Here is a 15,899-nt window from a genome sequence, read left to right on the forward strand (position 1 = left end):
ACTTAACTCCCATGAATCTCAATTTACCCATATATCAGAGGCCTAATTATATTCTCCTATCACTTGAAAGCTTCATTTGATATTTAGAAAATACTTTCAAACCTATGAAGGAAATACAAGAACAAAGAGAGAGTTATGGAGCACACTTGGATTATGTCTATGCACACAATCATTCAAGCAGAACCGAACCAGTTCCAAATTGTTTATCAATCAATGGATGACAGATTACTTCAGAAAACACATACATGTAGTCCAAATAGTTGCATTATTTTGGTGAATTTTTATTGCTAAACATTTTGAAAGTTTTCATTCAATTGGCCATTTACTAACTAATTACCAACTTGAAACTGGTAAAATTATATGTCTGGTTGTGTATCACAATAGCATTGGAGGTATCAAATAAAATTTTTATCCAATAGCTCAGTGAAGGAATATAATTCATTACTTCCCATTGACTTATCTATTAAGTCCACACATAGGTAAAGCACTATGATGAGGAAGCTACATAGATCACTGAGATGTGGTTCCTGTCCTCTCTTAGCATGGAATTTGTTATTCTATGACATATTCTTCACTGGTCTTCCATTCAAGGTCAACAAATTAATGGGCATTTCTAAAGGTAAAAAAAATCTACTTAAAAATAAACACTTTCAATATTAAGCAACCAGATAAAAATAAAATATCATAAATTCACTTTGACAATAATATTATGAAGTATTCTGCATTTTAAATTTTAAAATGTGGGAGGACCTGAGTAGAGAAGGCAGAATTGGTTGCTTTAGTCATTGTAATGATTGAATCAGGTCACTTTAGGGCTGATCTGGCTGTGGAGCATCCACATTGATTAATTCGACTGACCATGTTGCATTAGCCTCCCAGAATTTGCAGTGCAGCAGCCTACTTATTCTTTCCACATAGTCATAGCCAATACCTTGCCTGTTGATCCATTGGACAGGGCCTACACATTCAGAACAATGTGGAGAATGGAGGTTACACACACACACACACACACACACACACACACACACACACACAATCTTTCATTTGTCAAAAGCAATTATAATGCAACAAATAGATTAAGGGAGTTTCAATTACATAGACAATTGAATTAGTCTTCCATTTTGCATGTGTAGAAGCAATCTATGTGCTAGATTCTTAGAGCACTCATTTATATTAGCATATTTCTTTGTGGTAGTCAAATAATGTTCTAGGAAAAATTTACAATATGAATGGCATTAATAAAAGTAATTTCTTACCCTTGAGAGGTGCCACTGGAGGTAGCATATAATGACATCAGTACAAAACCATGATTACTTTTCAAGGTTCAGATTATTTATACATATTACTAAAAATTATATCAAAGTTTTATTAAAATAAACAGAGAATTAAGTTCTCAGTTTTCAGCTGAAAGAGAAAGTAACAAATATAGTTTTTCCATAATAGTAATTTTCCATGGACCTATCTCTTCTTTCAGTAGAGAATGTGGTTGACTGTCAAAGAATTTGCATATCCACCTGGGCTCTTGTGAACCTGGAAAACTATATTAGAAATTTTTATCATTGTTCATTAATAGATTTTGTGTGTGTGTGTTTTTTTTTAAAGCAATTGGCGTTAAGTAACTTGCTCAAGGTTACAAGGCCAGTTTTTTTGTTTGTGTGCTAAGTATCTGAGGCCGGAACTGATCCTGGGTCTCCTGACTCTGGGGCCGGTGTTCTTACTCACTGAGCCACCTGGCTGCCCCTATTAATAGATTTTGAAGAGAGAAAGTTTCCAGAAAATTGGAAAATGTACTGAATACCACTAGTCAGTTTTTTTCTTTATGAAACTGATCAAAACACAAATGACCCGCATTTAAAAGTTATGATTTTACGTTCCCTCCTTATTTCTGCTTTGCAGAAATTTTAAAGATATCAACACAAAAAGCATCATTGAAATTTTGCTCCCTTCTAGTCATTATAAGTTGTGTTTCTTGTATTTCAGAGATCTAAAATCAAGATCATCTTTTCACTAATCCTAAGCTTTTGGGTGGAGGAAGTAATGTTTGACTTATCTTTTCTTCATATTGGAAAGTAAGAGACCTAAATTCTAATCCTGGCTAGAATTACTGCACTACTTCATTAACTAGCTGTTTGACTTTGGACAAGTCAAATCACCCCTACCGGCTTCATATTGCTCATATGTGAAATGATGGGGTTGATTAGATGATATTTAAGGTCCCATCCAGCCTTAAATACCTTGCTCCCTTTGTGCATCTCAAGGACCTCTTTGTCATCTGAGGTGACACATCATGACTGCTCATCCCAAAGGCAGTGGAAATACCTTTTCATCTATCAGCTATCAGTAAATTCTAAGAGAAAAAGCTAGCTGTCTTTTCTCCAGAATGAATGTTAACTCAGTCTTCAGATATACAATGGGTTGCTATTGTCTTGAGCACAGGGCATCTCTCTCCTCACTGCATACCCTTGTTGGCACAACTGTTTAGTGCCATACACTTGAGCTAATTTGGGACATGGTACCACAATTACATTAAGCTTTATATTATTCTACTGAACTTACAAATATTTGTATTATTTTATTGAGCTTACAGCTGTTGTGCTGAAAAAAAAAAACATAACAAAAGCAGTGGCTGATCAAGCAAACCAGTGTAATCTTTAGTTATGTGTTTGTTGCTTTTTAATGGAATGGATTGCTTGATACCACATATTCAGAACTCTGGCCAGATTTGGGGTCAATGACTATGCACATGAACAACTATTTGAACAACTTATTGAAATGTAAAAACAACTCACAATCATCTGCTTGCTTTTTCTACACAAAGGCAATTTCATTGATTTGTTTTTGTTTTGTACTGAATTGAGTTTGTATTGGTGTCAGATAAAGAAAATCTTGGTAGATCTTTGGTAGAATCTGACCCAGAATCTGGAACTGGGTTCTTTGAAAAGCTAAAGTTTGAATAACTAGAGTAACAGCCTTGGATAGAGATGGCAAAGGAAATACAAAATCTGAGTGTTAAATAGCTGTCCTCAATTCATAGGGATTTGAGAAATTATCACCTCTCTCATAGTAAATCCAATCAATATAAATCCAGAAATAGTCAGGAATCTTGGAGGCCCTTCCTGCTCCTTCCCAAACATTCCCAAGTAGGATCTTTTTGCATACATTAGCTCTTTGGGGCAAATATGACTTGTCTGTAGTTGTCTAGACTCAGGTTTTGTAACCGTATTTAAGTTCATAAAATGATATTGTTATTTTAATGGTGAACAGTTTTCCTCTACTTCTTCTACATATAGTTCAAGAGGTTAATGGTTAAGTTGCAGGGGTAGGGGAATGCTGGGAGAACAGCAAGAAGGACTTCCTGTAACAGTTATAAAGAAAACAGAAAAGAACATTGTGAAATGTTTTTCTTTACAGGTTTTTAAGAGAAGAATAGATGATTGTTTTTCTGGAATAGCTAGAATAGAACTTGTCCAAGAGCAACGTTCTTAAAATTTTTGTGTCATAGGTTCTTTTGGCAAGCTGGTAAAGCCTATAGACCCCTTCTCAGAATGTTTTTTAAGTGTGTAAAATAAAACACTTAGAATTGCCAATGAAATTAATTCTATGAAATATATCAAAACTCTAAAAAGGGGGAAAAAAGGCTCAGCTCTCAGCTTAAGATCTTCCTGCCTCTCAAGCCCTTTCTAGTCCTAGAATTCTAGGAATGTAGCCTTTCCCATAAGGGGCAGCTAGGTGACACAATGATTACAGTGCAGAGCCTGGAATCAGGAAGAGTTCAGTAAAAACACAGCCTCAGATACTTAACTAGCTGGGTAACCCTAAACAAATTATGTAACCTGTTTGCCTCAGTTCTTCATATGTAAAGTGATCCAGAGAAAGAAATGGTAATCCACTTCGGTATCTTTGTTATGAAAAAACCCCAGAAGGGGCCATGAAGGGTTGGACATGACTGAAAAATGACTAAACAACAACAAAAGCCTTCCTGTTAATATTTTGATTTCTAGTTAAACTGATAAAATGACATCAGAAATAGTTCCTTCAGTAGCTTAATTTGAAAGTATGATGGGGGCCAGGATTGAAATGAACTTTTTCAGAATCTTGTAGACCACTTTACATTTTCCCCAAAGTAAGTCCTTTACAAGGTCTAGATAACCTCTCTATGATGATTGTCAATTGATCAGTGTCAGAGTTAGATTTCTTACTTCTGACCAGTGTGGTTTTCTTTATTTGTGCTGTTTACTCTTGTACAAAGGTCTATTAGCCATATTGTGGTTCAAAGTTTCACCATCCAAATCTTCTGACCTGTGTGAGAATTGAACCTCTTCCCTAATTCAGGTATTGGGCAATTGGGAATGCAGGAAAAGTCTCCTGCCAATCTTTGTTGCACAGTGGAAACTTGGCCCACACAATGTAGTCAGGGGCACAACAATTTGAATAGAACAGCCGAAGAACAGGCTAAGTCTCTGCCAGATTCCGAGAATCGTTCTATAGTTCATCACATTGGAGGGTAGGATTGAAAAATAACATGAATATTCTTCCAATGAAAGGGTTTTTCTGTGGTTGCTCCTTATCCTGAAATGTCTAGCCATCTTTTCTCTCCTCCAGTCAGGTGATCATCATTCATACTCTCTCCATAATGAGAATATTACATTATCTGAATATATACACATATAAGTATATATGCACACATATATGTATATAGTTACAGTTAGAGTTATATTGCCCTCAGTGAAGTCATCTTCCTCAGACATATACTAATCTCTCAGATTTTCCACTGGCTAATTTCTGACTTGAGCAAAAAAGCTCTGATCATAATGACTTTGAGTGGTTCTCTGGAGGAAACAAAACCCAAACAGCCTATCTCTCTCGGCTCAGGCAGTGTGTGTGCAGTATCTTTCAGAGCTGAGCTTAGAGTTCTTTTTAGATATAATCTACACATCAAAGAAGGGCCCTGATATGATTCTTCTATCTCAGCAATTATTTTTGAATCACATTTCTAACATTGCAGAGCAGGGAACGCAAAAAATTTAGATGTGATTTATGGGAAAGAGTGAGCTGTCTCCCACATACAGATTATAAATGTGCTTGATTGGCATTTAGAAAAGAAAGAAGAAATACCATATTAAAATTTAACTTCCATTTGGCCAGACTGCTGCCCAGACTAGAATAACAAAGAACCATTCAGGAAGAAACCAGTGATCTAGAGAGATGGTGATTTCTATGGCTGCATTAGAAATAATGAAAAATGGAAGGACCAAAGCCGTGTGTGTCCTCATGGTAGGGTCTATACAGCTTCACTTAGAAGATAATTTTGTCCAAGATCCTGTGATTGCCCAAATTGCTCAACTTTTTCCTCCTGAATAATTCACAAATTGTGGCTATAACATATCTGATCTGGATCTATTGGAAAGAGGAGTATAAGACCCAGGATTCACTTGGTAAAGAAAGACTAGAAATTCACACTTCTTTTGGAACAAAATGAGATGCTAGACATGGAGACACTGTCAACTAGAACTGCTAGATGTGACAAAAGTTTGAACACTGTATATTCAGGGTCCAGGTCTGACCTGACCATGGGAGGGGCATTAGACAGTCCAAAAAGTTCTATGATTCTCCAACATTCTTTGATCTAGAGAACATCATCCTAATGGCTTTGTAGCTCCTGAGTGGGCCATTTCATGTGACAAAGCAGTTTAGGTTAAACACACTCATTGGAGCAATTGTGTGCTAATAAGTAATCTTCCACCTCTCAGAGGGCCTGAACACCAAAAATAATAGTGACTGGCTGCATTCTGAGAACCTCTCAGAACCACTATCCAGTTCAGCTTAAAGGACTCTGAATGAAGCCCAGGTTTAAACACCCTTGGTACCTTACAAAATCAATTGCTATTTTGCTAGTGGCCAACCAAGTACAAGAAGCTACTCATATCTTTAGCTTCCTGTGTAATAAATAGTAAGAGACATACTATGTGTCCATTTAGATTCAGAGCTCATGATCTGAACTGCAGGGGAGTTCAGCTCATGAGCATCTGACAAGGGGTGTTTTCTGTAGAAAAAGAAGGTAACATAAATGTATTATAATTTATTCAGTTTGAAAAGAAATTGGATGGAAGCATCAAAGTTACTCATTGTCATGAATGCATCAAGCAAACACGTAACCCACAGTGGAAAAGGCAATTAAATAAGCAAAAGAAAATCCCACACAGCAAAGAGAGAGAGGGAAGTAGGTTGGCTATGGAAATCAGTTTTTTTCTCTATTACCAATTTAAAGAGTTTGAACATAATGTTAAACAGAGATTCCTCTTAAGTTAGCCACAATAATATGATGCAGAACTAGGACTCTGGGTAGGAAAGGGGACCACCTAGGGGGAAATATAAAGGGAAGGGAACAAAGGCAAATTTTTAATATTAGTTTTTATATACGTGTACATACTTGGAATCACAGAAAATTCTGCTCTCCATGATATGCAGGTGTTCACCTTGACAGTTCCAAATCTCTGGTAGAAAATAACATGGAGAAGGGAGTAGAGGACTGGAATTCTCTAGCAAAGGAGTGAAGGGGGCCATTTTCAAATCTCTCCTTAGGTGCCTTGTCTCTAGTTCTACTTAGCACGGAATGCTCAAAATAGACAGCAGTTTTTCTGCTGCTAAAATATCAATATGAAAATACTTTAAAACATATATTTAATAGCATAGCTATAAATGTAAAATTTCTTTCATCAATTCCTTCAAGGTTCTTACAGCTCAAAAAAGTGGAGTTTTGTTGGCCTTGCTAAATGTGCTAAGACCCTTGCAGACCAGTGGGCAGGGCAATAGAGAACATCTTGACTTTTTAAGCTGTGGAAAATAGTTTTAGTAAACATGTGACCCTAAAAGGGCTCTACTTTTGAAGAATATTCAATTTGGTTTGGGGCACTTTAAAGACAATCATTTGGCACTTCGAGTTTGAAGTTCTTAGGCACAATGTGACAGAGTCAGTTTGGTCAGTCCCTCCTCATGCATTCTGTATAGTAGCTGAAACTCGGCAGGAAGCTGGTGGGACTCCTGCCACTTAGTTGTAAATTTGGTTCCTTTTTTGTCATAGTAATGATAAGGAAGGTCTTCCCGAGTGTTGGGGTCAAATCCAAATGGCCAAAATCCATACAAGTGGATCTCTTCACACATTGCAGATGCAAGGGTGTACATAAGAATACCTGTGCTCAGCCGTTTGGGTGTCAACCGTTTGTTTTTCCAGTACCTGTAGAATAATAAGCACATACTGATTTAGCAACTGAGGCTTTGTGTCACAATGTGACAGGTCAACATGCCTCAGCTTAGCTAGGTGATAGGTGGATTTCAGAGAGGGTAAGGTCTGCTATTCAAGTTAGGGCTTGCAGAATTCTGTCCTGAAAGTGCTTTAAGATTCCAATGTCTTAGGGTCTTTCAAAAAAAAAGAGACTACTATGACAGTGGATGAGACGGCAAACAAATTTGTTTTATACTTCATTTATTAACTGCCTACTATGTGGAAAGAACTATAGTTAGTCAGTAACACAGTGTTTTGCCTGTACTTGAGGCAATAAGGTAGTACAGTGGATAGAATGCTAGACCTCAAGTGAGGAGGACCTGACTTTGATTCCTGCCTTAGGCACTTTCTGGGTAACCCTAGGGCAAGTCACTTGACCTCTCTCAGCTTCAGTTTTCTTAATCATAAAGTGGGAATGAGAATAGCATCTTTTCATAGGGTTATTGTGAGATCAACTGAGACCAAATGTAAAGTGCCTTCAGAACTTTAAAAGTATCATACAAATATTAGCTATTATTATTATTATTGAATATTTGATGTTGACATGGTGAGGTACTCCAGGTTTAGTAACTCTCTCCACCACTGTAGATCAATCAGTTCATCAATAAACATTTCCTAAGTACCTATTATGTACTAGACACCATGAAAAGATGAAAATAAAATGGTTCTGGTTCTCAAGAAGCTTGCATTCTATCCAGTGAGACATGTATATACATATATTTATAGAAAAAATATTTTTTAAAAATACAAGGAACCTTTTTACATTGAAAGCATTAGCGTCTGGGTGGGGGTGGATCAGGAAAGATCTCACGTAGGAGGTTGTGCTCAATATGAGCTCTGAAGGAAACTCATCTATAACTAGCAATATGACTTAGTAGCTAAGTCTTAGGGAATTGCTTGAAAAACATAAAAGTCAAGTGACTTTTCCAGGCTCACACAGATATTAAATTTCAAAAGCAAAATATAAGGCCAGGTCTTTTTGACTTTCAGTCCAATACTCTCTCCTATACTCTCTGTGCTTTTTCACATAGTAGGAACTTAATAAACAGTTGTTGAATATATGAATGAATGGAACATTACCCATGTCTAAGGATGCATGTGCTCCTAAGACACAGGGGCCTTTCTGGCATTTTCTTACATTGGATGAGTCTAGTTAGTTCCTTCCCATGCATTCGTATTAGTTCCTTGACAGGAAGCTGGCAGGACTCCTGTCACTTTGTCACCTGACTTTTTGCTGGAACATGGGAACACACAGTGCATATATTTCTATATACATCTACACATAATATGTGTATGTGTATAAATGTGTGTATATATGTACACTTACATGAATACATTGTTTTATTGGTTTTAGAAAGATTATGGGCCCTGGCTTTTACAGATTGTTTGGGCAAGTCAAGCAAGGGATGTTTGTGAAGGAGGTAGTTATAGACAGGAGCAGGTAATGGATTCCATTTCTTCTCTTCTGACCAGCAGCCACTCAATTGCCCATTTTCATTTATTAAGTTAAACAGAAAACTCATCAATTTCCTGCTTTATTTTTTTTGCACAAGTTAGTATAAAGAATGTGTTCTCTTCCAACACATTTAACTTTCCTGAATCCAGTGCTTCCATCATTCATATGGTAAATGACTTGAAAATGAATTACTTTTTTTTTTTTTTAAGCAATTGCGGTTAAGTAACTTGCTCAAGGTTACACGGCCAGGTGTTTCTGGGTGGGTGCTAAGTGTCTGAGTGCAGATTCAATCCCCAAGTCATCCTGACACTGGGGCCAGTACTCTTACTCACTGTGCTACCTGGCCGCCCCATGAATGATTCTTAAAGAATTAATTGATAACTTATTCTTACTCACTCACATGGTAACATAAAACTTAGACATTTTTGAATGCAGGTAGAAAATTTGAAGAAAGGTAGTAAGTTTGAGAAAACATATGAAATGATTATTCTACCCTGAGTAAAAAACAACTGCTGTGGCTTCTGTTCTACAAGAGTTCACATATAAATTACTCTTATTTGGGAACAGTACCTGGAGAATACTGACTTAGAGAAATGATTCAAAGAAAGTTTTTCATCATTAGAAGATGTGGTATGGGATTAGAAGATGACCAATAATACATTATTCACCCGTGTTTAAATCTTAACTCTCAATTATACTGAAGTTGATTGTAAAATTTGCAGATTCTCCAGGTTTTTTGCTTTATCTGGGCTTTGCCTATGCCATGCCCAACAAACTGGATAAAATGAGGGAAATAGACTCAAAACATGTTTTACTGGTTGTTAGGCTTTTCAACATGAATAGAGATTGAATAGAGAAGAGCAAAGGAGACAATTTACCAATTTGTCCTTTGGTTCTTAGTAGCTTAAATTAGGAGACAAGCTAAAATGATTCCAATTGCTAGTTACAAGTTGGTCCAATAACCATTTGTGTAAACTCTCCATAGCAACCAATTGTGAATGACCCTCCCACCATAGATCAAGAGATTAAATTGCTATCTGAGCAAAAGATGTATTAGATGCAGTAAAATATACACACCTGTTGACATGTTGCATTATATTTCCAGGCCAAGCCAATTGGACCTTTAACTGACCTCTGTGCTCGACAAAAAAATCAACTAGTGTCCTGGTGACAGTTGTTGAAGTATGGAAGAAAAATGCAGGGATCCAGAGGATTGCCCCATCAAGCTTTTTTAAACTGAGGAAAAAGTTGTTACGATCCTGAATGGTCAAAAGATTGTTGTAATACTTTTCCAGAATGCTAGGGTTGAAGGTGGTAAGGTTGGTTTTCCTTCCAACATCCTTTTGGAATGCCTCGGTGGGGGCAAAATTGCAACGGAAAACAAAATCAGATTTATCTATTTCTTGTCCACATTGGCTCCCTGTCAGGATCCCACTATTTCCAACCACAGTACAAATATTATAATGCTTATTCATAATAGGTGACACATCTGGAAGCAGTGATCGGAAATTATTGCTAATAGAGAAAACATATTTATGGCTGGAATAATCATAGTGCATCAGCTGTCCAATCCGAACACTATTCTTGGTCAAAGAAAAATTTTTTATTACATCGACATGTTGAAGAATCTCTTTCCTAAAATAAAAAGAAATTCATTAAATGTATCCCATTCAAAACAATTGATTTTTCAATTTTACTTCTTCTATGCTACTGTTTCATTCAGAAAATAATCTTAAGAATCTTGAACCAATGAAAAAAATCTATTGATTGCTATCATGGTCTTTGGAAGGAGACCAGCATCATATTATAGGATCATGTTAGTCCTTGGGTCCAGCATTCTAAATATGGTCTCCTTTCTTGATAATAAAATTTGGGACTGACGATATGCTAACAGTAGCTATTATATACCTGTTTTGTGCCTTAATTTGAGGATGTGGAAAAAGAAAAGGTGACTCAGGTTCAATCTGTGCCAGCAAATAATCCATGGGATACAACTCTATCTGTCATTGGGTAATCATGTTACTCGTTTAAGTCAGAGATCTGGCCTTTGTTATGTGGGACTGCCTTCTTGCTATTGGATTGCAGTACACAAGGCATATCAATTACTTCCTCTTTTTTCTAAAATAGTGCCAAATATCTATGAGAGAACCAGTACAATATTATATATTATTGAAATATTAAAATGGTAATAGCAGAGGTGATAGTTGAGTATTTAATGAAAATGAGATGATAATCTCATAAGGAATTTATGAATAATGAAATAGGAAATTAGGGAATATTGTCCTTTGAGATATAAAACAAAATTTATTTGGAGAAAGTTAAAATAAAATAAAAAGAATTATTACAAAACACTGAAAATATGCCCAGTATTCCAGTTTAGCTTTCATGATGATTTTTGAGGGAAAAAAATCAACAAATTCTACGTTGCTAAATCATTTAAAGTATTTAAGAAAGGCAAGTAACATGTTGCTTTATGTTGAAATATACGCAATATATCCAGTTAACAAACAAATTTGAAAGACTTAAGATCTCTGATCAATTCAGTGACCAACCATAGTTACAGAGGATGATGATAATTCATACTACTCACATTTTGAGAGAGAATAGAATCATGATGCAGAATGACATGAATAATATGTGGGAATTTATTGCTTTATACATCTGTTAAAAGGATCTTGTTTTTCTTTTAAGTGGGAGGGTAAGAGGTAAAGAAAATAAATACTTGATAATTAAAAAAATAAAGTGAAAAAAAACCCAAATACTCAATTCTTTTGAATATCCACTGTTTTTTTTTAAATAGAACCAAAAGTAGATGCTTTAGACAAGTCTCTAAGCCACCTCAGTTGATTGTGTGTTAGTTTAATTATACTTATTGAATTATAAATCTGTGTAAGGAGAAATATGTGATCCAGAACGTAGTGTTACTCAAAGTAATTTCACAATGGCAAAGGGAAAATATGTTCTGTTATTTGTTCATTTTTTATGTTATTGACTTAAAAATGGAATTTGTGTGAGGAAATTTTAAATAAATATTTTGAAAGGTTAAATAATAACATTGAGAGAACATTTTCATTAAGTTGGAAATATGATGAGTATTTGGTAAAGAACTTGACCAGTTGAAAATTATCATGTCCCACTAAAATTTTCTAGGTTATTAGCCCAAATAGTATGTATAGAAGTCCATATCTAGGTTTTTAGAAAGAATTTATTTTATTACATTCTAATATCTACATACTGAATTTTAAAAACTGAATCACAGTCACCTAAGATAATGCTTAAGGACAATGCCTTGATGTCACCAAGGAGTTTAGTTGAATCTCCCATATTATTTCTTATGGGATATTGCATGTTAATACATCAAAAAATTATGCCCTGGATGGGTAGGTGCTATAACCTGCCTTGCACTGTTTCTTAAACTTAAGTCTTTGTGAAAACAAATCTCCACACCTCTAATGAGCACACTAGATGGCTCACATTCCATTTAGCAGTATAATAACCCCACTAAAGTAGCAGCTTAATTCAGGGAGCGAAAGCCAGAAATACTGAAAATTTAAGTTCTGTATTGAATAAATTATTTCAAATGCCATCTTTCTCTTGATTATTAATAAATATGAGACTGATGTAAAGCATAACTAATAATAATAACCTAGGATTACTTTCTCTTGTATTAAAAGCTACAAGGGTCTAATTTTTAAACGAAATCACATTATATACACACAAACATACATATACATGTGTATGCATATGTTATATATACTTAGTTTTACTTTATAATTTTCTGTAGCAAATTAGCAGAAATTATTCTCTTTCCATTTTAACCAAACAATACACATGATGTAGATTACATACATTTCAGTAAGAAAGTAAATAATAAACATTTAAATTGTATGAATTTGCTGGGAGATTCCCCACCCTCTTTTGTGTTGGGATCTCTTTGGATGATACATTATGACCAACATATTGTTTGGAGTTTTCTGGTGGTTTTGGGTACTTTTATTGGTCTTACTGGGTATGTTTTATTGGTACTTTCACCTTAAGCTGTGATTTTAGTGTGAGGACATATTAGAAAGAAGATATTTAAAATAATGTTTCACTAAATTTGATGTAAATTACATAGACCATTTCCTCTAGTCAGAATTCTGATGCTTGACATTGTTTTCTACTTATGAAGGGGCACCCAATATTAGTATTAAGTACAGGTCACTATTTTGTATAGGCCAAAAGAAAATACCAAATATGACCGAAAGCAGGGGAAATTATTACTTCAAACCATTGTATTCAGAAACACTTTAAAAAGTTTACTTTTATGCCTTCTTCCTATCCTACCTTTGATGTAAAAATGCTGTCCGGTTAAATGTCCACTTAGAAGGTTTCTCCTGAAGCTCCTGGGTCAGAGAATTCGTAATGGGTACAAAGGATGGGTCTAGAAACTTCAATGCAAATTGTGACCTGGAAAGAATTATGAGTAAAATAATCAGCCTCTGCTTTTAGAGCCAGAAGGCCATTAAAGTTCAACTGAATTGGTCTAGACAGCACTACATTAAAAAAAAAAAAAGACTCTATACTCCTGTAACAACTACCTCTCCTTTGACTCTCTTTGGTTTAACAAAAAAGAAGGGAATATGACTAAAAACAAATATACACTTAATATCCTCATTGCTTTACTGGAGAAATCCTAAAATGGCCGTCAAGCATAGAGAACAGGGGGACTGAGGCTGAAAACGGCAAGTAAATGTAAAGCATGCACCTAGCCAGTGTAACTCAACGAGTCAGCACCGCGGACAGCGACCGCCCACAAAACCAGGCAGAAATCCAAACCACTTCAACACTCCAGGGCCTGACTTAATTGTTTTTGGAGAAGAAAGGCAGAGGACAGTGCAGATGGGCCTTAACCTCTTCCATATCGAATGTTTCTGGTTTAATTCACTATTTCCTGACAAAGGAGGCCCATTCCTTCAACTTCCACAGACTCTGTGGAGGTATAGCGGCAGCCGTAAACTACTTGAGGGATTGGGCGGGAAAGGTTTCCTAGTGCCTAATTCAGGTCCGGGAATATCAAGGGATGGACAGCATAGGGCAATGCTTCCCTCAGGCGCAACACATATATCTAATAGCCAGTCTAGCCACAGGATTTTGCTTCCCCCCCTCCCCCCCACCCCGTCATCCTCCCCCTCTCCTCCCAACAATATACAGGCCTTGCTTAGTGTGCAAGACACTCCTCCACTACACACACACACACACACACACACACACACACACACACACACAGACTCGAAGAAGAAGAGAACTGAAGGGTCTGAGATCGGGGATGGGAGTTGCCAGAGTACCTAGGGAAAACAAGAACCACCTGATAAGGAACCAAACTAAAGAACTAAGAAGCAGTCCTTTCCCCACTGACTTGGACGTGGTGGCTGGGGCTGGAGATGCTTAGTTCCAGTTTGTAGGCTCCTTTCGGGAAAGGGGATGGGAAGGAGAAAGGAATACAGTACTTGGGGCTGTAGTCCTGAAGAAGGTTGCTAACATAGACGGGGTAGATAGAAGAAACCCTAAGGGAGTCCTTCTAACAAACCCCCTCATAATTTTTGTAGGGAGGCGGGGGAGTAAGGGAGAGAGGGATAAGCAAAGCGCCTGCGCCATTTAATCGCCCCTGGACTGACCGTCACCACAGCCATGCCGAACCCTGCAGACCAGCGGTAGGGAGAATGCTCTCACAAGGCACACAGAATCATCCCTTCCCCCTTCCAAATAGCAACTCTCTTTCCCTTCTATCACCCTTATCCCCTCACCATCACCCCCATTTTGGGGAGAGCGAGGGGACACTGATACTGAAAACTCGTAGAAAATCAATCGGATCGATCTGGCCAGTAGTTAGGGGTAGGGCTTTTTTCTTCCTTTAAATACTAAACAGTGATGAGGATCACGCAGTTATCTTGGCGAAAGTGTCTCTGAGACGTCAAAATACCTTCCTCAGCTTATGTTCCCCGCACCACCAAGCTCCAGACCTTCCCTTTCCCAATTCCCCAAATATAAAATAATAAATAAACCAGAGGAAAGAGAGAGAGAGTGAAAAAAATAAATGTCCACACTTACCTAAATCCCGCGTGGAACATATACATTCGGGGCACTCTCGGACTGGCGTACTTGGGAGTGGTGAAGATGTTATCTTTTTTCAAGGACACATAGCTGATCAGAGATAAAATCAGCAAGGCGACGCTGAGCATGACCAGCCCCAGTGCACTAACCACCCGGGCCATTTTGCAATTTCTCATCTTGGGGAAGGCGTGAGTCAGTGAAACCCAAGAAATCGGTCCATTGAGTTGCAAACGGCTGCTTAGGGAAGGGGGGTGGTGGTGGTGGCGAGCGTGGGGGTGCGTGTGTTAGAGAGGTGTGTGTGTGTGTGTGGGTGTGTGGGGGGGGGGGGGGGGCGGGGGGGGGGGGGAATAGCGAAGGGGGGGGGGTGGGCAGATAGAGAGAATCCGAACCCCCTAGGAAAGGGAGAGCAGGGACAATGAAGAATTAAAAATAAAATGGAGGGCTGGAGCTGTGGTGTCGAAATGGCAGCTGGCTGCGTTCTACGTCTCCTCTCCGCTGCCTGTTCATTCTACACCGCGAGTTTCCAGTGGGGTTGCCATCCCTCTCCGCGGATGCAAGATAAATGTGATTGGAATAATGTTACAATTCGATCTAGGCACAGGATTTAATTAATGAACTCTAATCTCCCAAATAACCTTGGGGGGGGGGGGGGGGGTGGGGAGGGAAGGAAAAGGAGGGGGCTAAAGGAGAGGAATTAAGGGAAAAATTGCATCAGCCCACAGCATCGGGCTGCTCAGGACCAGGCTGGATAAAGCTAGAAGGATGAATGTGGGGAGACAGACACCCAAACTTAGTTTAATGGACCATTCATAACTTTATAAATAAATCGCAGAATAGAGAGATAAATAACAGGATTTGCTGCCTCCGAGGATAAACACCAGCTGTGCTCTTCCCATATATGTAGTGAGAATAGTATTAGCGAGGCATGCATTTAAAAGCTTCTATATCCACTAAGAGCAAATCACCCCTCAGTAACCCATGTTCTCACACCCTGAACAATCGCCAGTCATTATTCCCCCTCCTTCCAAAGTGTGTAACTAAAGACTATCCTGCCCCCACCATGGTGTG

General features: G+C 37.7%; 1 protein-coding gene across 1 annotated transcript; it reads right to left on the reverse strand.

The window, feature by feature from the left end:
- Positions 1-1,376: 1,376 nt before the first annotated feature.
- On the reverse strand, positions 1,377-15,113 carry LOC138171958 (alpha-N-acetylneuraminate alpha-2,8-sialyltransferase ST8SIA3). The gene is made up of 4 exons (XM_069101538.1): positions 14,829-15,113; positions 13,065-13,187; positions 9,816-10,373; positions 1,377-7,234 (listed from the first exon to the last, which is right to left on the reverse strand). The coding sequence occupies exons 1-4, from the start codon at positions 15,005-15,007 to the stop codon at positions 6,952-6,954; spliced, it is 1,143 nt and encodes a 380-aa protein (XP_068957639.1). The 5' UTR covers positions 15,008-15,113; the 3' UTR covers positions 1,377-6,951.
- Positions 15,114-15,899: the final 786 nt, after the last annotated feature.

This window comes from Petaurus breviceps, unplaced genomic scaffold (genome assembly GCF_028583685.1).
Source record: "Petaurus breviceps papuanus isolate PSGF00001 unplaced genomic scaffold, PetGlider_PUasm1.0 128, whole genome shotgun sequence".
Lineage (NCBI taxonomy): Eukaryota > Metazoa > Chordata > Mammalia > Diprotodontia > Petauridae > Petaurus > Petaurus breviceps.

What these genes read in the sequence shown, in the direction of transcription:
- LOC138171958 (XM_069101538.1), bottom strand. Translation starts at nt 15,007, where the DNA reads ATGAGAAATTGCAAAATGGCCCGGGTGGTTAGTGCACTGGGGCTGGTC. An exon ending in ATGTTCCACGCGGGATTTAG is followed by an intron (nt 13,188 to 14,828) that starts GTAAGTGTGGAC and finishes AATTCTTTCCAG; the next exon opens with GTCACAATTTGCATTGAAGT. An exon ending in ACAGCATTTTTACATCAAAG is followed by an intron (nt 10,374 to 13,064) that starts GTAGGATAGGAA and finishes TTTTTATTTTAG; the next exon opens with GAAAGAGATTCTTCAACATG.